The 24,016-nt window shown below is 39.3% G+C and overlaps 1 protein-coding gene across 1 annotated transcript in view; it reads left to right on the top strand.

The window, feature by feature from the left end:
• NPAS3 (neuronal PAS domain protein 3) overlaps positions 1 to 24,016 on the top strand; it is a 1,138,615-nt gene that overhangs the window by 936,282 nt on the left and 178,317 nt on the right. The window contains 1 exon segment of the mRNA XM_043988462.1: positions 17,571 to 17,745. Within this exon segment, the coding sequence (XP_043844397.1) occupies positions 17,571 to 17,745 (175 nt within the window).

Raw genomic sequence — 24,016 nt, 5'->3', positions numbered from 1 at the left:
ATATTCTCCTATTTCTTAAAAATTATGTTGATGCTTTTTGCTTTTAGACATCATTTTCTAATCAAAATCTTTCCATACATCAAATCTTCCCTTGTAACAAAGAAAAACAATGAATTTGTAACAGAGGAAACCAGTGAAGTAATACCAATCAGTAAAAACGTTATATCCAACAATGTATCTAAGATTTTGTCACTGTAGTCACCCATCTCTCTGTTGAGAGCAGGAAAATGTATTCAACTTTCCTCTAGAACAAAAAATAATCAGTTATTCATAGTTTAGCTGTTCTTTAGCATTGTTTTCAGTTACCTCTTTCTAGCCAGTATATATACATATGATTTCTTCTGGATTTTAAAATTTCATTTTATACATATTCTTCCAAGTTCTTCATTCTGTCATCATTTTGTCAATGCAATAATATTCCATTTCATTCATGTGCTCTACATTCAACCAATTGATGGTAACCCACTCTGGGGGGTTTTGCTACCTTAAAAGATGCTGCTTTGAATATTTTAGTATGTATAAGGCCTTTATTTGTCTTTGACCTCCATAATATATGTGCCTAGTAGTGAGATCACTGAGTTAAATTCTTCATAGATAATTTCCAGTTATTTAACTTATTTTTATTTCTTTGTTATATTCTGAGTTGTCTCCCTTTCAACCCTGCATTAGAAAAAGCCTACCTCTGATATAAACATATTTGTGAAATCATACAGTATTTATTTTCAAATATTGGTTCTTTCTATGGAGGTGGATAAGCATTTTCCTTCATAAGTCATTCATAGTTAATTGGAATGATCAAATTACTCAGAATAGCTTAGTCATTCAGTTATTCTTTGAATAATATTGATGTTACCATATAAAATGTTTTCTTGGTTCTGCACATTTCACTTTGCATTATTTCTTGCAAGTCTGTCTGTGGTTTTTTCCTAAAACCAACCTGCTCATCCTTTCTTGCGGGTTATTAGTATTTCATATTTTTCAGAAGAGTTGGATCAATTCACAGCTCCATCAACAATGTATTGTGTTCGTATTTTTCTGCAATCCTTCCAACATTGTGTTTTCCTATTGTTGCCCCTTTGATGGGTGTGTGGTGAAACCTCAGAGTTGCTTATGTTGCATTTCCCTCATTATTATAAGAAAAAGTTATAGGATTTCTTTCACGTGGTTCATGAAAGTTTACAGTTCTTCCTTGTTTGTTCATAACCTTTGGACAACCCACCATCATTTTATGCTGTTAGTTAACTTTTCAAAGTATTTCTTTCTTATCTTCCCTTGTAGATTACAGGTTCCTAGAGAATAGGAACTGTGTTCTATGTGTCGCAGAACCTACTATAGACAAGCAAATATAATCTATGTTTAACAAGTTTTTGATTGATTGATTTGATCTCACATTTCCAGTCCTCCCGAGAATGTTGACATCTTCCCCTCCCCCACTTATTTCTCTCCTTGCCGGTCCTTTCAATCTGCTCTTCCTATGTTAATCTCCACCTTTCTCTAATCCTCTTAGTCTCTGTACTGATTTCTGGTATTTGCCTTATTTTTCTCTCCTTACCCATTCTATTTACATGCCCGTACTCTATGCCAAGAGCAACTTATAGTCTATTATTAAAGCTGTGGTTTTAACTTATTCCTTTAAAGTGGCACCTTGAGAGTACTCAAGGTATTGACTTGCTTCATAGAAAATGACCCAAAACACCACTACACTTGGCAGTTTCAACAGCCAAGATGAAATACTAGTAATAGTATTTTAGGTCCTTATCCTTTGGTGAGCCACTGAGAGAGTAAAATATGCTTGAGGACCAAGGTGCTCGCCCATGTGAAGTGAATTAATTCTCTCAGTGTATTTAGAGTTTCTTGTTGCCCACCTAGAAAACTGACCTCATAAAAAAAAGTGAATAATTTGTTTCTGCACATAATTTTATTCCTGTTAACTGGATCAGGAGGATCAGGCTCCATATTAATATTTAGCATTAAGTGCCAGCCATCTGCAATGAATGGCTATAAAATGATCACTCAAACTGCTGCTGTTATTAAATATTTGCAAAATGCTTGCTTCAAAATGACCCTGTGAAGTAGGTACAGGGAGCATAAGTGTTATTATTATTCCCATTTTACAGATGAGGCAAAGTGAGTCTTTGAGAGGTTAATGGATTTTTTTCCCCATGGACACCTAGCAAGGAAGGCTCTAAGAGGTGAGATTCCATACTTACACTAATTCCCTCCCTTGCAGAGTTGTAAAGAAAGCACTTTGTAAACCTCTGCCAGGCCTGGAGTCAGGAAGACCTGAGTTCAAATCCAGCCTCAGACAATTACTGGCTGTGTGACCCTGGGCAAGTTAGTTAACACCTGCCTCAGTTTCCTCATCTGTAAAATTAGGAAAATATCAGCACCTGTGAGAATAAAATGAGATAATATTTGTAAATCACTTTGGCAATTTTAAAGTGATATATAAATATTAGCCATTATTATCATTATTTAAATGTGAATTATTGTTATACCTTCAGACATTTTGTGATTCTGCCAGCATTAGCACAATGCCCTGCTCATTTGTTGTTGTTGTTCATTCATTTCAACCATGTCTGACACTCTGTGACCCCATTTGGGGTTTTCTTGGCAAAAATACTGGAGTGGTTTGCCATTTCCTTCTCTAGCTCATTTTACAGATGAGAAACTGAGTCAAACAAGGTTAAGTGACTTGCCCAGGGTCACACAGCTAGTAAATGCCTGAGGTTGGATTTGGACTCAAGTTTTCCTAATTCCAGACCCAGTGTTCCATCCACTGAGCATCGGCTGCTCTTCTCATAGATGGTTGGCTTTTGTCCTTTATTCTCAAAGAGGACCAAAATGACATCACTCTGTTGGAGTCAAAGCACATTGTGGCTAACTGTGGCTGATCAAACCAATATAATCTTAGAAGGCTCTACCATATAATGTATCTGTTCATATTCTTTTTTAATTAATTTTAATTTTAATTTTATTTGTTGTTTTTGGTTTAGTTTTTTTTGTGGGGCAATGAGGGTTAAGTGACTTGCCCAGGGTCACACAGCTAGTAAATGTCAAGTGTCTAAGGTCAAATTTGAACTCAGGTCCTCCTGAATCCAGGGCCAGTGCTTTATCCATTGCGCCACCTAGCTGGCCCTTATTATTTTAAATTTGTAAGTGTTCTAGGGAAAAGGTTTTATAGAAAGCATGCAGATGGCCAAATGATGCTGTGCTGTGATCTGAGAAGCTATCTCTATTAAGATGATAAAAAATATACCTCTTTCCCCACTTTTCCCCTTGCACATAGAGGTATGGAACAAAATGGCCCTTCAAGCTCATTGTCTTTGTAGCTAAGTAGCAAATGTGAATCTTTGTTATGCTCTCTGTGGTATGACCTGAGCATTGTGACTCATCTAACCACCTCTATTGATACTCTTCCATCATAAAGTAGTTCCTTCCAAAAAAAAAAAAAGCAAAAATTATTAATGTTATTTAAAAATCAATATTCATGCATAAAACAGAACCAAAGTTACTTTAATCTTATAAACACTGTTCTTTTACTGTAATTGGAATCAAAATAAGGTCACCCTGTCTCCCAGAAAGCAGATGGAGAAATTGGACTCATCTTTATCATACGTTTCCTTTTCCATTGTCTTTTTCTTTGGGAAAAAAAAAATTCTAGCCCAAATTACTTTTCATTTCTTCATGGCTGTAGGACATTATCTGAATCATCAAGAATACTACCCCACAGCCCCGGCTATTGTTTCATTGTTTCAGTGGTATCCAACTCTTCAGGACTGCATTTGGGATTTGCTTGGCAATGATACTGGAGTGGTTTATTTCCTTCTCCAGATCATTTTACAGATGAGGAAACTGAGGCAAACAGGGCTAAGTGATTTGCCCAGTCACATAGCTAGTAAGTGTCTGAGTTCAGATTTGAATTCAGATCTTCCTGACTCCAGGCCCAATGCTGTATCCATTGTGCCACCTAGTTGCCCATAGAAACAAAGCCCCAGACACCACAGTAATTAGTGAGAGTTCTTTACTTGAGTAACAGACTGCAAAGTGAACAGAGATGAAGGTATCTTGATGCTAATAATTGCACAGTATCCTGACCCTCACAACATGCTTCATGCCCAATACCCAGATATAGAATGACATTGACGTTTGTACTATTGGAAGATAATGGATGAATTGTTCCAATAGGATATACAAGATGTGGCCTGGTCTCAATATCACTGAAATGCCAGAGAAGCTCTTCTTTGTTATTTAGAGATGACCGATTGATGGCAATTATTTTAAAATTTGTTAGTGTTTATTTCCTGGCATCATCTCATATTTTACTATGGGTAAAACCCAAATGAATCTATTCCTTTTCTCTCCCAGAACTCTGAAAAATACATCAAAGCTAACCTATCTTATTCTTTTTCCTTTCAAAACTTCAAAATTCTAGGAAACTTATACCATAAAGTTTAAGAAGATATCTGATTTTAAACAGTTCCATCTATCCTAAGGAATATCTTTATGGCATAATTTCCACCCAGCATAAGGGCATTCCCTGGTTTTCTCTTCCCTTCTTTCTCTCTGAAAAAAAAGTGTCATTGCCAGAGGACAAAGGGTGTAAATGTGACCTGACACATCACAAGCATTTCAGAACTAGGCAAGATACACTCCTGTAATATGGCGGGGGTGGAAAATTACCTTGATTGAAGGTTACAAGAAAAGAATAACAGATAGATTACAGAGAGCATCTGTCACAGACTGCAAGGACTAACGAAAACTGCCAAGGACATTCTTAAATCAGCTTCATGTTTAGCAACTTGTATATGGCAGACATCAACTCGACCTGAGATATGAGGATGAGAATGGATGCAAGGTCCATAAGCCCAAAGTGATGGCGCTAAGGGATGATCGTGTTCTATTTTGGGATGGTTTATCAGTTTGACAGTAATACTGATTGTTGTTTGATCAAGTTAGCTGGAGCAGTGGTCACAAACAGTCATGACCTAAATGTCCCCATGCATCTAGGTGGTGCAGTGGATAGAGTATTGAATCTGAAGCCAGAAAGACCTGAGTTCAAATGTGGCCTCAGATAACTTATTAGCTATGTGAACCTGGGCAAGTCACTTAACCTTGTTTTCTTCAGTTTCCTCATCTGTAAAATGAGTTGGAGAAGGATGTGGCAACTCACTCCAGTATCTTTGCCAAAAAAACAACAAATGGAATCACAGAGTCAGACACAACTGAAATGACTGAACAACAACAAATGTCCCTAATCTCCCCTACTTTACTCAGTTACTTAATCCTTCTAAGGAACAAGAAAGCCCACAGGGTCCTTTCTCTAACCTATAAAGGCTCTATGAAATGACAACTATGGCACAGTCAAAAGAATACTGGTCTAGAACTCCAGCAGCCTGAGTTCTAGGCTTTTACCTACCACTAACTATCTGTCGCCTTGGACCAATCACTCTTTGTAAAAATGAGGGGTTTAGGGGCAGCTAGGTGGCACAGTGGATAGAGTACCAGCCCTCTCAGGAGGACCTGAGTTCAAATCCAGTCTCAGATACTAGCTGTGTGACCCTGGGCAAGTCACAACCCCAATTGCTTCACCAAAAAAAAAAGTGTAAAAATGAGGGGTTTAGACTAGGTCATCTCTAAGGTCCTTTCTAGCTCTAGATTCCATGACTCTCTGACTCTTGTCTTCTGGGTCTGGATTGATTCTGGCATGTTATTTTTGGAACTTGTTTCTTCCAAGATGTGTGCTAGGCTTGGAACCCAATGTGTGCTTGTAGGAGAATATGTAGGAAACCTCTCAGCCTCACTGGACTTACAAGGAGTAGATGAATTCTTTTTAAAAGTAAAATAAGCCCTGGGCATTGTACATTAGATTCATGTGGGAGAGATGGTCCACACTCATAAGCAGAGGACTCTTTTCTTGGGGCGGGGGGGAGGTAGGGAGCATGCTGATAGGAATTTTCATTCTACCTCATCATCCTGATACAGGAACTTTTCTTTCTTCTTGTACTAATTTATACAAGTATCCCTGTAAAAGGCCCCTTGCTTTTATGCATTTTTCTCCTTCAGATAAGTCAGCAAATACATGGAATGAGACAGAGCAGTAAAGAACATCAAATTTCTGTCAAAACAGTTCATAAATATTCAGTATAGTTCTGCACCATGTAGAAAGTTATGAAGATGGCATTAAGATACCAGTAAATCTAAGGAAAAACCTATGCTAATCGAGATCTCCCATCTTATTACATTTTATTCTTTTATCACGTTATTATCCTTCAATAATATAAATGTTAACCAAAAGTATCGTCACAGATTCCGCAGCCTGCTTAGGGGGGACATCATCTTTGTGCTCGCCAACCAACCAGTGTCTCCCAGTTGACCTCAAAGCTTCATCTGTTTCAAGGGTGCTTAGTGGCACATGGATACAGCACTGGACCTAGAGTCGGGAAGACTGAGTTATGCTAGCTATGATGAAGAGGAGCAGCATCAATAGATGATGTTGTTGTTTTTATCTGCTAGATATCCAAGGCAATAGCCACCATCATGTTGCCCTCTCACCCATAAGAGTTGGCATTTATATGGCACATTAAGGTGTGCAAAGTGCTTCACAAACATTATCTAATTTGATCCTCACAAGAACCATGAAGGATGGATGTTATCATTATCTCCATTTTACAGATGAGGAAACTGAAACACAGTTTAAGTGACTTGCTCAGGTTCACACAGCTAGTGAGAGAAATGATCATAGCCATTTATTACTGGCAAGAGCCAGGCTTTTTTCTCTTTCTATTTCCTTATTCTCTAAAATTCTCCTCAATCTTGTTCAGACCCGACCCAACTTGGAAAACTAGGTTAGGGGAATTGATGGATTCTGGCCCATTGTGTTTTAGTCAGACAGGTCTGGGTAAAAGTTGATTCCCCCCTTTGTCTAGATTACCCTAGATGGGGGTCATATGGGTATAGATAAGTCTCTTTGACCAAGACTGAGTGATCAGTCAGGTCCCACAGACCCTCATTAGAATAAGCCCATCTCGGGGCAGCTAGGTGGTGCAGTGGATAGAGCACTGGCCCTGGAGTCAGGAGTACCTGAGTTCAAATCCGGCCTCAGACACTTAACACTAACTAGCTGTGTGACCCTGGGCAAGTCACTTAACCCCAATTGCCTCACTAAAAAAAAAAGAGAGAGAGAGAATAAGCCCATCTCTCATTATAATATGTATTCTCTCCTTATTTGTTAACCAATTAGAGTTGATTGTCACCCTAAGAATACTCTTCCAAGGGTTTTGTGTTGAGTGGGTTCCATGGGGGGGGTCTTTGGCATTCAGAAATGTCACTGACCTCTTTTACTAATTATCCGCTAGTATGATTAATAAAATGATTAATTTCCCAGAAACTATGTCTCTCAAACTTTTTTATAGCCATAGTAGTAAATGTCTGGAGCTGGATTATGAACTCACATATTCCTAATTCCAGGTCTAATACTCCATCCAGTATGCCATCTTGGAAGCCTCTAGGCATAGGTGATACCCAATGACCTCCTTCCCATTATATCTTGGGATTCTCAGTGAATCAGAAAGGCCAACCAGAAACAACACTCCTTTCCCCACAGAGGGATTTTATTGTCAGCACTAATATTCCAACACAAGATCTCAAAGCATTGGCATATGAAAGATTGTTTCTCCTCACAAAGCAGTTGTTAACTCCTATTCTGGATGGTAGGTGCCCATTCCAATGAGTTGGAATAAAAAAAGATTTTTGTGTGCTCATGTACCTTCTTAAAAATATCCATGCTTCTGTGTATTAATCTTTCTATGAAAAATAAATATTCATTTTAAGAAGAATAAAATGATTTCTTGCTCTTCCTGTTGAATTAAGATAGGCTTCATAATCCCCCTTTAAAAAGCATCCACTTAAGCCGTACTTCTTCGGAGCTGACTTTACAATGTTGTTGCCTCTTTGCTCATTTGTACTGGACCCCTTCGATCAAAGGAAACGTTCTGGAGTCCTGAATTCAATGAGTCACACTGTTAGTACAGTGTGTAGTTAGAAAGTATTGCTCACTCCAGGGGGGCAAGCAAAGGCTATTGACATGCTTGCTTGATGTATGAAAAGACAAATTAGTCCCCCATCCTATCTACCAGCAGGATACAATGACCCAGCATGTAAAAGTCAACTCAAACTGCTGTAGAGCATATTTACTTTTTTTTTTTTGGTCAGGGAAAATTCAGATTTACCAAATCAACTGTGCCTTGTTTGCAAATTATATCCCAGCTAAGTAAATGTGGGATAGGTTTGGGTGAAGGATGTGAGTTGTAGGTGACTGTGGGTCATGAGGGAGGGGGCTGATGGTTGTTCACTTTGTCATGGAGAAGCTTGTAGCGGGATAAAGCAAGCAGCAGAGAGTGGGGAAATGAGTAAAGAAAAACAAACGTCTCTCTGACGATGATCACTTAGTAATGCATACTTTGTTCTAGAACCCATTGCCTGTCTATGCAATTGCTGGTGTAGTTCTGATATTTCCTCAAAAATAAGGAATGAATTAAGAGGAATGACTCTAATGTTCTCCATTGGTCTCAAGGACCCTATGAGCAGCTAGGTGGTATAGTGCCTGGAGTCATGAAAACCTGACTACAAATTTGACCTCAGACACTAGCTGTGTGACCCTGGGCAAGTCACCTCACCCTGTTTGCCTCAGTTTCCTCATCTGTAAAATAAAAGAGAAGGAAATGCCAAGCAAATCCTAAACAGGGTCATGAAGATTTGGACACAACTGAAACAACCAAACAACAGCAGGAATTGGTCTCAAGTCAAGCTGAATGGGGAAGTCAAAAAATACTGTTAGTCATGGTTTATTTTTTGTTCTGTGATGCAAAGGAAATGGTTCAGAATTCCTTAAGTAACAAATGAAGCCCTATTTTTATGCCAATATGTAAAGAGACAGAATAATGTGTGCATATTATTTTCTTAAATTAAGGTCTCACACTTGCCCATTATTCCAGGGATGTAATTCGCTAGAATACTCTATTATTCAGAAGAGCAAATATTAGGAAGAAAAAAATAGCTGTAACTTTCCATTGAATATATCATAATTAAGCATAGGAGATCACACCAATAATCAATGTTAGAATGTTTTTCTAATCTGCTAGTGGTGATTTGAAGTGATAATTAAAGAAGTGGGAGGAAATGCAGTTTGATTTTCGTGGAGCTATGTTACAAATCAAATAATGAGGACGTTGGGGTAGATTGTGAGAAACAAGCCACAGCCCTGCCAAGGGCTGGAAAACCTACTCAGGTTGGTTGTAAAAGATGGCTACTGTCCTGCAGTCTGGAAAGGAGTTCAAAAAGACTTCTGGGGCAGCTAGGTAGTGCAGTGGATAAAGCACTGGCCCTGGATTCAGGAAGACCTGAGTCCAAATCCGGCCTCAGACACTTGACACTTACTAGCTGTGTGACCCTGGACAAGTCACTTAACTTCTGTCTGCCTCAGTTTCCTCATTGTTAAATTGGGGATTAATAATAGCCCCAACCTCCCAGGACTGTTGTGAGGATAAAATGAGATAATAATTGTAAAACGCTTTGGAAATTTTAACCGTTGTTTGCTTCAGTTTCCTCATGTATAAAATGAGATAGTAATAGCACCTACCTCCTAAGTTTGTTGCAAGGATCAAATGAGATAATAATTGTAATGCACTTAACCCAATGCCTGGCACATAGTAGGCACCATATAAATGTTAGCTATTATTAATATTCCATTGTGCTTCTATTAGAGGTTCTAGAACATAAAGCTAAAACTATGGTGGGGTCCCAGTATGTCAAAATGTCCAATATCACCCTCTTAGGGTGTGTTTTTTCTGCCCTTGCCCCAAGTAGCTTCATATGAATCCACTGCCAATCATTTGGCCCCACCCTTGGTAATACCAGACTCATATCAGGATGTGTTGCCTCCCCCGGAAGCAAACTGGCCCCATTTCCCCATCTTTTCCCACCTGTCTCACATCACCAACCCCTACCAGTCCTTCATATGAGAACCTCACATTGTTCTGAGGTGTACTTCTCAGCCTATTAGTGGAGATAACCCAGGTGAGGCCCTCCCCAGCCCTCCACCCTCACTCTCCCTTCCCTCATCCTAGGCACAAAACTCCTAGTTATGGCTCTGTTAGTACAAAGCAGCCATTTCTACTCTTACTTATCATGTCCTAATGGAGAATGGCATAGAGTTAAAAGGCAGGAGACCTGCATTACCATCTGCCTTGCCCAACTCGCAGAGTACATATGAGTATAGAATGAAATCATGGCCTAGTGAAAAGAGCATAAGCTTCCAGAATAGGAGACCTGGGTGTTTAGTCCTTGTTCTTATATTAGCATTATTTAAAATTATATAATTAGGGGGCAGCTAGGTGGTGCAGTGGATAAAGCACTGGCCCTGGATTCAGGAGGACCTGAGTTCAAATCCAGCCTCAGACACTTGACACTTACTAGCTGTGTGACCCTGGGCAAGTCACTTAACCCCAATTGCTTCACCAAAAAAAAAAAATCAATATTTTTAGGTGAGTCTAGCAGAGCTGTAACCAGGAATTCCTGCAAAATTTGAAAAGGAGTGGACATCAGGATGCAAGAGAGTCAAGCTGCTTGGGGAAGAGGGAAAAGGGGGCGGGGAGCTCCTCCCCTAGGAAATCTGGCCAGAACCCAAAATTTGGGTGAGGGGTGAGCCCCAGAAAAGAGTTTCCATGGCAATATACCCCAAAAATAATGGCTCACAGAGACTCCCACCACACAGCAAGGAGCTGGAATAGCAGTTACAGTGAAGAAGAAGGCAAGGGGCTTCATGAGGCCAGGATAGAAGCATGTTATGAGCAAAGGCTAGACAGCATTTTTCTTGCTTGTACCAGAGAAAAGGAGGGGAGTCCAGGGGAATTACAGGCTCTTTCCCCTGCTTCCTTAAAGAGACCTTTGCTTCAGTTGCTACTGTTCCAACAGCATCCATTGTGGGACTGATTCCAAAGTTGTGTGTTCGCTCCTTAAGTCTGGTATTCTGTCTCTACCGCAGAACTCATTACCAGTATTTCATTTGGCACTGGGCCCATTTCTTGGCCTCTTTTCTCTTCTTTATGTTCAGGAAGGCAATAGTTAAGCATTCTGTTGGGCGCAGAGGAAAGAGCAGCTGGACTGCCTCCTTTCTTCATTCTTTGGAAATCCGTGCACCAAAAAAGAAAGGCTTGGAGGCATGAATAGCTCAGACACCTCTCCTTCAAACTGCACGGCCTACCAAAACAGAATAAATTTACACTATCCGGAAGGTGTGCTTTCTGGAACCCAACAACTTCCCCTATTCCTTCTCTAAAGTGACAACATACCCTAAACATTCCACTCTGAAGTTAAGAGTGATGTACTTTTTATCAACACATTTCTTGGCTGTCGATTACCCAGAATGTAACCACAAAGAAGGTGCTAGTGCCTGAGTCTCATTGATATTTCTTTTCAGCTATATCAATATTTTAGTTTCATCTTAAGGTTTAGGGTCCTTGAGATCCCAAAAGGATCTTTAGTGCCCCTCTGCCTTGTGCTATAACTAGACTCTAAGTTCCATGAGAGTAAACACTTAGTCGTATGATAATTTTATGCATCCCTCAGCATCTAGAGGGCTCAGCATACAGAAGAAATTCAGAAATTATTTGTTGAATGACATGATTTGAGTTTCTTGAAATATGGCACATTTTGGACTCGGTTTCCAGTGTTTCCATTTAGCAATGAATAGAGAGTCATCATGAGGACTCAGGTATGTGGGGTTTGTAGATGCAGACAAAAGTCAAGAATAAGTGGCTATACAACTAGAGGAAGATTGACAGCATCCAAACACTGTGTGGTCTTGATTCAGGCAAGGCAATAACTATTAAGGATTCCAAATCCCAAAATGTTGCCAGATTATCCTTTTAAGGGCACTCCCTTGTACTATAATTATAATCAATTCAGTATAGCTGAAGCTGTATTGGCCCAGTATCAGGTGCATGAAACTACAACTACAATGATGTAGCAAGGTGTACAAGGAATTTTGGCACTGGCTACTTGAAGTACAGCTGCTTGGACAGCTAAGTGGCCCAGTGGATGGAGCATTGGGCCTAGAAGAAGATCTGAGTTCAAATCCAGCTTCAGGTAATTACTAGCAGTTTGACCTTGGGCAAGTCACTTAACCCTGTTTGCCTCAGTTTTCTTATCTGTAAATGAGCAGGAGAAGGAAATGGCAAAGCACTCCAATTGTCCTTGCCAAGAATACCACAAATGGGGTAATGAAGAGTGGAATGCAACTGTACAACAGCAACTTCAACTACCTTGTACATAATAGGTAGTTAAGAGATATCCCTGAATTTAATTGGGAGGCATCCTGGTGCAGAGTATGGAGGGGTAGATCTAGAGTCAGTGGGCAAAAGTTCAAATCTTGACTCCATTGCTTACTATTTGTGTGACTTCAGACAAGTCTCTTGCCTCTACACCTCCTTTTCCTCATTTTTAAAATAAGAGAGAGGGTTGGACTAGATGAAAGAATTTTCTCCAAATAATCATATTGGACACTAGTGTTGTTGAATGAATGAGCTTTCACTGGAACCCCATCTCTGGGGAAATGTAGCCTTACTTTGATTGGGTCCCTGACCCTCATTCTTTCTAGGATTATAGAATCACAGATTTAGAGCAGGAAAGCTGCGTGGATACCCTAAAGTCTAACCCCCTCATTTCATATATGCAGTAAGTGAGGCCAAGACAGGGTAACTGACTTACTCGGCATCACACAGGGTGTTTAAAAAAAAATAGCAGAACTGAATTGAGAATTGTGTGAGTCTGGGATCAAAGAACTAAAATTTCTTTTCATAGTTCTGACACTTAGTGGCTAAAAGACCTTCATGCATCTGTGTGAGCCTCAATTTTCTCATTTGTAAAATGGGAATACAAATACTTCCACTATTCGTTTTGTAAGGTTTTTGCAAAGAGAAATCATTTTGTAAGCCTTCAAGTGTTATATATGCATGGATTGTAATTTGAATGACTATACAGGGTTCTGGACACAGGAGAATAAAGTTCCTTTGCAAAGATCTACTTATCAAGATATCTTTGTTTAAGCCTGAAGTGGAGGAAGGAGAATGAAAACAAATCCTTGAGCTGGTCATATTACCAAGGGATAGAGACCAGTGGTGAGAATTGTGGTAGATGAGGAATCAGGAAAGACCTGGGTTCAAATTTCACCTCTGGGGAACTTATTAACTAGATGACCAAGCAAATCATTTAATACTCTCTGAGCCTCAGTTTCCTCATCTGTAATATAAGTATCATAATGACTGTGGTACATCGTGGAGTTATTGTGAGGATCAAAGGAGACTCTATGTGTGTCTGTGTGTGAACTTCTTGAGTCTAAAAGTGGTCTGTAACTGTCATCTGTTATTTATGAGTAACATCTTGAAATGTTGAACAAAGAGGAGTGGGACATGGCATAGTAAAAAGATTCCCTTTGGAATCACAAGACCTGGATTCAAATCCCTGTTATCCCTGTTGATAAAACTATGAAGTTTACTACCTAGATGAACTTAAAAAGTCACTTAACTTTCATGAGACTCAGTTTCCTTAAATGTAAAATGAGTTGGTTAGGCTAGGGGGAAGGGAAAGGAATATATAGTACTTGCTAGGTGCTTTACAATTATTAACTTACTTGATCCTCACAACAACCCTGCAAGGTAGGTGCTATTATTATCCTCTTTTTACAGTTGAGGAAATTGAGGCAAACACAAGTTTAGTGTCTATCCCAGGATTACAAAGCTGATCAATGTCTGCAGCTGGATTTGAACTCAGATCTTCTGATCCCAAAACCCAGCACTCCAATTGCCTTCACTATCTAAGCTGCCTGAATGGCACCTGTGGCCATTTCAGGTCTAAGTCTATGATACTATGACTTAAGTCACCAATATTTGAGTTTGAATCCTGGATCTATCACTTAATAGTTGACTGACCTTGGGCACATCATTTTCTATCTCTGACCCTCATTATCTTCATTTGGAGGATGAAATGGGGATAATAACTCTTATAATACCTGCCTCTTAGGGTTGTTGTGAAGCTTGTAGGAAAAAAAGTAGGTCAAGTACTTTTCAAATCCTAAAATGCTAAATAAACATCAGATTTTACTATTCTGAGATCCCATGCATATTCACCACCTTCCTGGGGTGAAGCAGGACTTCTCACACAGATTGTATGCCTGTAGTATAAGTTGGATTCAGTGATGCTCCTAATAGGAATGCAAGTGTAGATAAAGTCTATCTACATAGAATTCTGTTCACTGTGAAAATGATTGTGGATGCTGGAAAATTTTTTACTTATATTATCACTAAACCTTATGGGTAAAATAATCACCCCTTCTCTGAATCTTCCCATCAAACATAGCAATATATCTATTTTTTACACTGGCCATTTCAGTAGTAGAAAAACTAAATCCAATGATGCTGAGGTACACACAACTAGGGTAACAAAATAAGGCCCCTCTCTCCAAGACCTGAGCCCCATTGTCTTGAATTTGATTTCTTCCCCCTCCAATACCCCCCCCACCAGTTAGTGACTTTTGTTGAAGCTAAATGAGGTAATGAACAAAGCAATGGACTTGCAATCTAGAATACCTGAGTTTGAATCCCGACACTAACTAGCTACATGAGCCTGAGCAAGTCACTTAATCTCTCCCATAAAACCTCAGGTTCATTGTAAAATGGGTGTACTGAAAGCACCTCCCTTACAAGGTTATTGTAATGGTCAAATGAGATATCATATGAAAATGCTTTGTAAGCCTTGAAGTGCTGTGTAAATGTTAGTTATTAACATCATTATTGTCATTGCCACTTGGCTAGAATACTTGTGACTACTTTCTTCCTTGGGGCAGGTAGGTGGCACAGTGGATAAAGTACTGGATCTGGAGTCAGGAAAACTCATTTCTCTGAATTAAAATCTGGCCTCAGACACTTACTAGCTGTGTGACCCTGGGCAAGTCACTTAACCCTATTTGCGTCAGTTTCCTCACCTGTAAAATGAGCTGGAGAAGGAAATGGCAAGCAACTCCAGTATCTCTGCCAAAAAAACCCAACAACAACAACAACAACAACAACAAACCAGATGGGTTTACAAAGAGTCAGCCTCTAGGGAAACAAGTAAATAACAAAAACCAAGAATAACCCCATGTCAGGCAGTCAGTCATTTAAAAGCATTTACTATGCACCAAGACCTGTGCTACAAAGAAAACCTCAAGGAGCTTACATTTTAATGGAGGAGTTAGCATACAAATGACTAGGTCTCCATAAAGACCTTCATAGTGGGTCTCCTGCTGAATACAGGGTCCATGAAGGCAGTCTGAGAGGGGAAGGCTTAAGAAGCTGAGGGACCAAGAAAGGTCAATGTGACTCTTTAATAATCAGGAACCCTGGGAAATCTACAGTATTTTCAACTCCGATGTTGTCAGCTTATCACAATCTGTGGTCTGTGCTGAAAGGCGTGCTGCAGTATTAAATAAAAGATAGAGTTTGAGGAAACTGACAGAAATAGTTTATTAAAAGTATTACAATTTGCCTCCATGCAAGATGAGAGCGACTTTCTCATATTCGCTAATCCCCAAACAAAATAACCATCAAGAAATATTAAAATACACATTTTATTAGTTTCATTTAATTTCTTAATTGCTCAAATTCAGTTTACCAATTTATTGCTGTGTGAAACGCTTAGAGGCAATGCGTACATTAAAGGGATTATTTACATGTAATCCCTCCCTCCCAGAGGAGAGGAACTGATCACTTATGAATCCTGATTTAGACTCTGTAACAATACCAGATGAATGAAATAGTTATTGTAAAATGATATAGTCAGTAGACAAATAATATCATGGCACAGTGTCGTTTAATAGTCACGACAATGTGCCTCCTTTTTGGCAAGAGGTACATAAGCCTCTTTCGGGAAGTGCTGGTAACCAAACCAAAATCGGCTTCTCATTTCTTTGGCCGTCCTGCTCTTAATTGACAGATGTTGGAGATGTGTTGCCTGTTAAGATTTTAATCAAACAGTGTCTGGAAGTAGATGCGATGATCTTACCAGGACTGGGAGTCCCAGGCAATACGGTTTCCAGTGATATGCTTCCGGATACATTTGTAACAGCTTGCCTGTTACCAAAGGGCCAAATTTAAATTTGGAGGGATGACAAAGGAAAGAAAGGTCACGGAGTCGGAGAACGCAGAACTGGCGGGGCCCTTAGAGATCACCCAACCCGACCCATTCATAGACACTTACTACCTGTGTGACTCTGTGTGCATAACACAGAGTCACACAGGTAGTAAGTGTCAGAGCTAAGATTTGACCCTACATTCTCTTCATTCTCAATCCAAGGATCCTTCTGGTACACCTGATAGTCTCATGGTAGATGCGATTAAGTAACTTGTGAAAAGTTGTAAAGAGCGGCAGTTTCCATGGCCTCTGTTAACGGATCTACTAACTATTAAGCTACTCAGTACAGGAAAAGTCCATTAGGGAGCCAGAAAACAGCTTTTTCTTGTCCCGTTGCTGATGCCTCTCTCTTTTTTTGTAGTACCTGTAACCCCAGTGCATTTCATTGGCAGCATTATTGTTTTACTTGAAAGAAGATGAGAGATACAAGATGGGGGTGGGGGGAAGGTGCTGAAATTAGCCCAATCCTATTGTCTCCTTTTACAGCCCATAATCCTAACTGGGGCCACCTCTGACGTTGGTGAAGCATGTAGGATTTCAGCTGGAGTCTGACTTCTCTGGCATTCTTATATTCATTGCTCTGCCTTGGTAGGCAGCCTAACCACATACAAAATAAAACATTTTTTTTAAAAAGCTACCCTCAAGGAGATTTGTACCATCTATTTTATTAGATTGAAGTCAGAACAAGCTGATACCAGCAGGAAAAAAAAAACAACAACTCACTGGCTTAGACCCAAGCTGACCTTTTTCATGTGGAAAATTCTCCATGTGATTACAGAGCTAATGAGTAATATTTAATGAAAACATTATGTCTTCTCATATATTCCTAAACAGCACTTTTTTTACATTTAAATTTACATAGAAATCAGCCCTTTGTACTGCCTACATGTCTAAAAATGCATTCAAGAAAGCTGAAATAAACCAGGGCCATATCTATGTTAATCCTGTTCTCCTCACTGAAAACTGAACAGTCTAGTCAATTATCCAGATCTCTACAACCCCAAACATTCAAATCTTTGTTGCCACTAATCTAGTTTTAAAAGCCAAAGGTTTTTAGTAGGACTTTTCCCCCATGTTTTAAACAGGGCTAAATATTTGCCACATAAGTGTAGAAACACCCCAATTTTCTTTCAGATTCAGTGATGCTTCCATAACCCACGCCTGGGCCTAATGAAGACTGGATCTAGGCTGACCGCCATCTTGGACTGAGCCAGATTTGCATTTCTATTTAGTGCCTAACTTAATAGTGTCCCAGAGTTGAAAATGAAAAAGCAAGTAACCCTTCTCTTTCCCTTCTTTTCCCTCCTCTCCCACCATTTCTTTTGTCCCCCCCCCCCCACCAGGTGGAACTGACAGGCAGCAGTGTGTTTGACTATGTTCACCCAGGAGACCATGTGGAAATGGCAGAGCAGCTGGGCATGAAGCTTCCGCCCGGGCGAGGCCTCCTCTCACAGGGGACAGCAGAGGATGGAGCCAGCTCAGCGTCTTCATCTTCTCAGTCTGAGACCCCTGAGCCAGGTGGGAATTGCAATCACAATGAGTGGGTTGGCGGGCAGGACCTTTACCAAATGATTGAGCTCAAGTTGCTGGTGTGAAGAGACTATAAATAGGTCTAATGGTATTTAACAATGCTGTGCAAGGCTTTCAGTTCCATGCAGTAATTAAATCAGGAAGAGATTGGAAAATAAAGAGACATTTTAATAAGTATAATAGCAAGTATCTAATTTTGGTGGAACAATACATACAAAAGGCATTAGTTTCTTTAGTTTTTCTTTCAGATGACTGAAAAAGGTTCTGATTTAGAATACCCTCTTCTTGGATTGTTACAGTGGCTAAATGCAATGTACTTATTTATTATTCAGCAAAATCTATGAATAGGTTTCTGTAGAATGAAAAGTACTGGGCACATGAAGAATTCTTGGTTCCTTTTTTTTTTTTTTTTAGCATCAGAAGGTACTTGAAAGATGTGAACAGATAAATTAAGGCTAAAAAGAAAACAGTAATGGCTACATTTTAAACTGCCTTTCCACCCTCAGTATTTAATTAGATCAATTGTATAGAGGAATGAACAGAGGTGACATTCCTCATTGGGATTCCTTCCAGGCCTCTTATAGACTTTGCATTCAGAATGTTCCCATTTTCATTGTGTTGTACTGATGATAATTTAAGTATTAGGGGAAAATCCATTTATAAATTAAACAAAATGACTTGATATCCATCAGTCCCCTAGTTCATCAAGCTGTTCAAACACGGGGAAGATTGGCTGGTCGGCCTGGGTCTTCCGAGAGCTCTGGTAATTAGATCTGCGAAGGATTTATTCTTTGCTGATTGGGGCTTTAAATTAATTGAAGTTCCACATTTGTGGTTTTGTCCTTTTTGTACTTTTTTAGAGGAGATATTTCATATTCTTGTGTGGTGGAGTGCTTGGCCAAGCAGCAGTGGTTTAAATGTTAATTTTTCTCATGAGAAGTTTAAGATTTTTAATGAATCAAGGCCTGATTTGAAGTGCAAAGTTTTATTTGCTTACTTGGGAAATTATTTTTGTACTCTTTAAAGATGTTTGTACTGTACTTGATCTGTTGTTTTAAAACAGATTCATAAGGCAAAAAAATATTTTATTAGGAGAGAAAAATGGAGAAACAAATCTCAGGGTTAATATTGGAGCCCTTGAGCTGATAAAGAAAGAAAATAATTCTTTCCAGGCCCCTTCAGGAAGATACTGACTGCATCTAGCTTTTACACAGTAGGTTTCCTTACAAAATAAGAAAGAAGGAAAAAGAAGACTATTACCTTTGGGAATTATTGAACCAGCCCCTATTCCCTAATAATAGAAAGGGACAGAAGTAGACTCTGGCCTCTACAGATGTTGTTATTCTAGACTGGCCACAGCTTAGTGGTGTGGAAGGTTTATAATTTATAAACCCCTGGACACAGACCTAAGGAAACCAATTGTTTGCTAGTCCTTTTCCTTCAATACCCTTCCTCCTAGAAGCAACCTCTGTCACAAGGTAGGTTGAAGAACTCATTGCACATTTCAACTAAAATGTTTCTGGTCCTAAATTATAGTGAATACCAAAACAGGTCCAGATTTGATCATGAAGCCACTATGAAATCCCACACCTCCTATGAAGTATCCATACAGACAAAATTATTTCTGTCAAATTCTTAGTGTGCTCCTCTTTCTTCTCCCATCTTTTATTACCTTCCACCGATAGCCCTAGAACTTTGTGAATCCTTCTCTCTTTCAAAGTTGAATGCTGATCTTTTTCACATGGAAGACTCACTGCCTGAAAAAGGCAGCCATTTTTCCTGAGTTTCCCCTACTCTCCTTATCCGTCTCCTCAAGAGCTTCCCATGCTTCCCAGTAGGGGTAAAAAGCACAAGTGTCATTACCAAATAACAGCTTTCACTATTGACATGGTAGCCCCAATAAGAAGAGTTTCTCCCCTCCTTGAATGTGATTCAGGAGTCCTTTGGATGAATGTTATACTTTCTTTGTGTTCAAAATCCTTGGTTTGGGCCATTTCAGACCTTCAGTTCCTAATAACACTGAGATTGACTGCTCAAGTACTGAAAAGCTGCTGAAGGTGCTACCTTTAACCAAATATCTTCACTAATGCAGATGATCCCTCTAAGGGAATTAGTTAAAAAGTTAGTGTCAGGCACTACATCCCAAAGCTGCTTATGTTTCTTAAAAGCTGAAGGAATTTTAACTAGATTTTCTGAATCTTAATAACGTGGAAGAGTGTTTATGTTCATAGCGACATAATCTTTTAAACTATGTTAAGACACAGATTTTTTTAAAAATAGCAGTGTAATTTGGGGGAAAAGGTCTACAAATATATGAGTATTATGAAAATGAAGAGGCTAGTAGGTGTGGAATATTTCAGAAGCCTTGTGATGTGTTCAGTGTAGCATTACTAAATGACTGAAATCTAAATAACATTTGGCATTATAATAAAAGGAAATAAGGGACTAAACTAGCGTAAGAGGCAATGATACTGGGCTGTAATAAGAATTCTATTGCTTTGAGCAGCCAGTCCTTTGATTGTCTTGTCTTAAATCAGTCTGAAGATAATGAAAGGAAATAATAAAAGGAAAGATCTTGACTGTACAGCCAACCCAAACATACACTTTGTATGTGTGCATGTGTCTTTCTTGATAGTTGAGTAAATATGATCTTTCTTTTAATATTCAGCCCTTAGATCCTAAAGAAACTCTTAGGGCATGTGAAAAGGAAATAGATTGCCTGGGTTTATAAAAAATTATCAAGTTAAAGATTATCCCCCCCCCCCCCACCCCTTTAAAGGTTGATTTGACCATTTTGGAGAATGTTTTCCTTAACCTGCAGGTTCCCATGATATTGTCGAGCTCAGAATCTCTGGACCATACAGACTGAATGCTTAATTTACTCTCCATAGATCTTCTTATATCTTTTCATTCCTTTTAATGGTTCCACAGTCTTGGGATTATGATTGCCATGCTTTTCTTTTAATAAATTCAGTATAGCTACTGTTACGTGCTCGATAAATGGAAAACCAGCTGTTTCCAAGGAATGTTAGAGAAATTTAGAAATGTCTTCCAGTTTTCAAACCAAAGGGCCCTATTTCTGAGGTTAGGTCACAGAATGACCGTGGTGGTCAATTGTCCTTTTTATTTTTTTTATTTTTAACGAGAATGTTTCCTTCTCTGTTGTGAAAGCTGTTTTTAGCTTCCTGGTAATAAGCTCCTAACTGGAGGTCTACCGTCAGGAATAACATATCCCAGCCCTGCTTTAGAGTGAATTGAGCCAGGACGAGGGTCCTTGCAGCTTATTGAATGGGTGAGAGCTCATAGAGGGAGAAATCAATACTACACCAGGATTTAGACAACTTAGCAAAATGTATGAGACAGTACTTTGGGTGAAGAATAACTACAACAACAAATTTAACCCATTGATTCACTGAGATACTGGCTGTAAGGTTTCCTTTAAAAGTTTGAACTGGAAGCTGGACTGCTGTGGGGTGAGAAGGAACAAGTTGAGATAGTCATTTGCTGTGTGATTTTGTGTGCGTGCATGCGTGTGTGTGTGTGTGTGTGTGTGTGTGTGTGTGTGTGTGTTCCATTTAAAGGTGCCTAAATGACTAAGCTCAATACACATCTTCATTATCAAAAGGGAATCTCTGAGGCCTTTCCACAGATGCTTATGCCTTTGAGATTAAGGAAGTCTGATCAGATCCTACTCTAACTGGAAAGAACAGAAGCAGCTCATTTTTGCAAACCTTCATGTTCATCTCTCCAAGGAGTTCATTAGAAGGTTCCCCAATAGATGATGGAATAACATGTACAAATGGCAGACAAGGAAACAATAAGGAGTTTCAGCATTCATCTGGAAACTGGCTTGATGCTTTGTTCCAAAAGCCACACGGATGGGAGATACCTGGACTTTGACAGTTGAATTATTTACTGCCTAGTGTAGTTTTCTGAAATAGCTCCAGTTTCCTATCAATGAGCTGAATTTAGAAGTCAGGCAAGGGAAACCATTTTACTAACCCAGCATCCAACCCCAGTCCCAAGACAGTGTGACTGTATCTACAGCACTTTCTGCTGTACTGCAAATGTCAAACAGAAGGTATAATGGATTTAATATTAGTGCTGGCCAAGGTGTTGAGGGAGCTGTTAATAATGTCACTCCAGTTATTGATCTGAAGCCTTTAAAAATCAAAGAAAAGTGAGAGATCCCCTACTGGGGAAAAGGCACAACAGTGACTGGTTTTTATTGCCAATATATTTCTACATATAGAGTACTGACTTTCTGGAATTATGTGATCATCATTAATCTCTGTGAGATTTTTTTGGAGTCATTATGTGGTAAGATAATATCGGGGTGGGGGGGTGGGAGGACCCGAGAGGGAGGGGAGGATTTATACTCATGCTAATGTTACAAGGCTGGGGCCTGCTTCTTCAATGCGATAAAGAGAGAGCTTTGTGAAAGGATAGCAGGATGCTTCTGACATCCTAAAGTATTCAAATGGAAAGGAAGGGTATTCGATCTCAGGTTATTCCTAATGACAGTGATGGGCTGGCAGGATTTCAAAGTTCTCTGAGTCAATTCCCCACCTGAAACATTCTTCCTCAATCACATAGTCACTTGGTTGAGCCAGATTCCACCTCCACTTTACTTCAACTCCCACTACCAAATCATGTAGTGACTGCTTTAAAATCAGAATGGATTTTGTGCTTACAATTAGTGCACCTTTTCAGGAGCCTGTCTAATCCTTCAATCTGCGTGGCAGTGTGTATGCTATGAAATCCCCGCTTTCCATAGTCCCTAACTAATAAATGAAATTAAAATGTATAATTTATGTTGAATGTTTATCAAACTGTAAACACACATTTAATTCCCTTCCATATTCATACAACATAAGCAAAGATAAATCCATCAGATAACTTACCACGGTTATCTCTGATGGATTGAATGTGAAATTTGTCTCTACTATAACTAGAACAAAAAGCCAGGAGGGTTACATGTCACCATAAGCCAGTCTTATTTTGGTTAATAACATCTGCATGTATAAATGCTGAACATACCTTACAGAAAATAGTTCAACAACTAGATTGGTTTCATTGTAACCAATGAAAGTTATAAGGTAATTTAAAGGTGGTGCATTTTGGCAATGTTCTCATTAAAGGGGGAGGGGGGGGAAGTCCTGAGGGTAGTGTATGTACCTTAATTATTGTTCATCTTTAGAAATAAAATATGTTTCTAATACATTTCTCCCTGTTTCATTACAAAATCTATTTGATGTTGCTCTGAGAAAACGATGAATAAATTCAAAAAAGCAAATTAGTATTAGTATAGGCTTTCTGTTCTAAAGTGAATACATTTAGCTCTAAAGGTGAACATGAGCAATGCCTGTTTTCCCTTCTATAGGAACATCCCTCAGATGGTAGTCACAGCCCTTTGATATGATAGCAAAAATGTCAATCTCATTTTCCACAGAACCCTCAGCAGAGCTACAAGATGTCTTCTAGAAGGAGAACTAGGTGGCCAGACTTTCATTCTTACTGTATCTAAGTATAGTTACTAGAAATGCCAATCAATTAACCAATCAATAAACATAAATGTTAAGCGCCTACTATGTGCCAGGCATTGTGCCAGTACTGGAGATACAAAAAGAGGCAAAAGACAGCCCCTGTCCTCATAGAGCTTACAATTTAATGGTACATATCAATCAGGTATTTATCACCTGCATTTTAGCCATGTCCCCCATGATCTACATATGTGCTTATCACTCAGGGTTAGATAATGGTCAAAATACCTCTAGGAGTTCTTTCTGGAGAAATCAGTCAAAAGGCCAATTCTCTCCTAGGCTGGTCTTTGGGTCTAGCCACTGTACCCCGTAACTGCAGGCCCAAGCCACCCTCCCCAGCTCTTTGGACCTTGCTCTCTACCATTTCAAAACAGAAAGAACTTTCCAGTGAAGTTGCTCAATGTAGAAGAAAAGCAGCCCCTCTTTCCCTCCCAGGAATCAAACTCTGTAGTGTTTCTCTGTCTTTCCCTCCCTGATTCTTCTCCTAGTAGTCAGTACTCCCACTTTGCAGTTCAAAAAGTGTAGTCCTTATGCAAGTGAATGTGGTGATATCATGGAAGTGTGGCAAATAACCCACAGAATAACTGGAGGAGAGACCTTTCTTATCAAAATAAACAAGACATTAAATTATAAGGGCCAATTTTTCTAAGCCTACAATAATGATAATAGAAAATCAATATTATTTTTAAACCCATTATTTTGAGGCAGCTATTTTC

The sequence above is a fragment of the Dromiciops gliroides genome, chromosome 2 (genome assembly GCF_019393635.1).
Source record: "Dromiciops gliroides isolate mDroGli1 chromosome 2, mDroGli1.pri, whole genome shotgun sequence".
NCBI classification, from domain to species: domain Eukaryota; kingdom Metazoa; phylum Chordata; class Mammalia; order Microbiotheria; family Microbiotheriidae; genus Dromiciops; species Dromiciops gliroides.
Note: the sequence above shows the minus strand (reverse complement) of the source record. Positions and strands in the feature narration are given on the sequence as shown.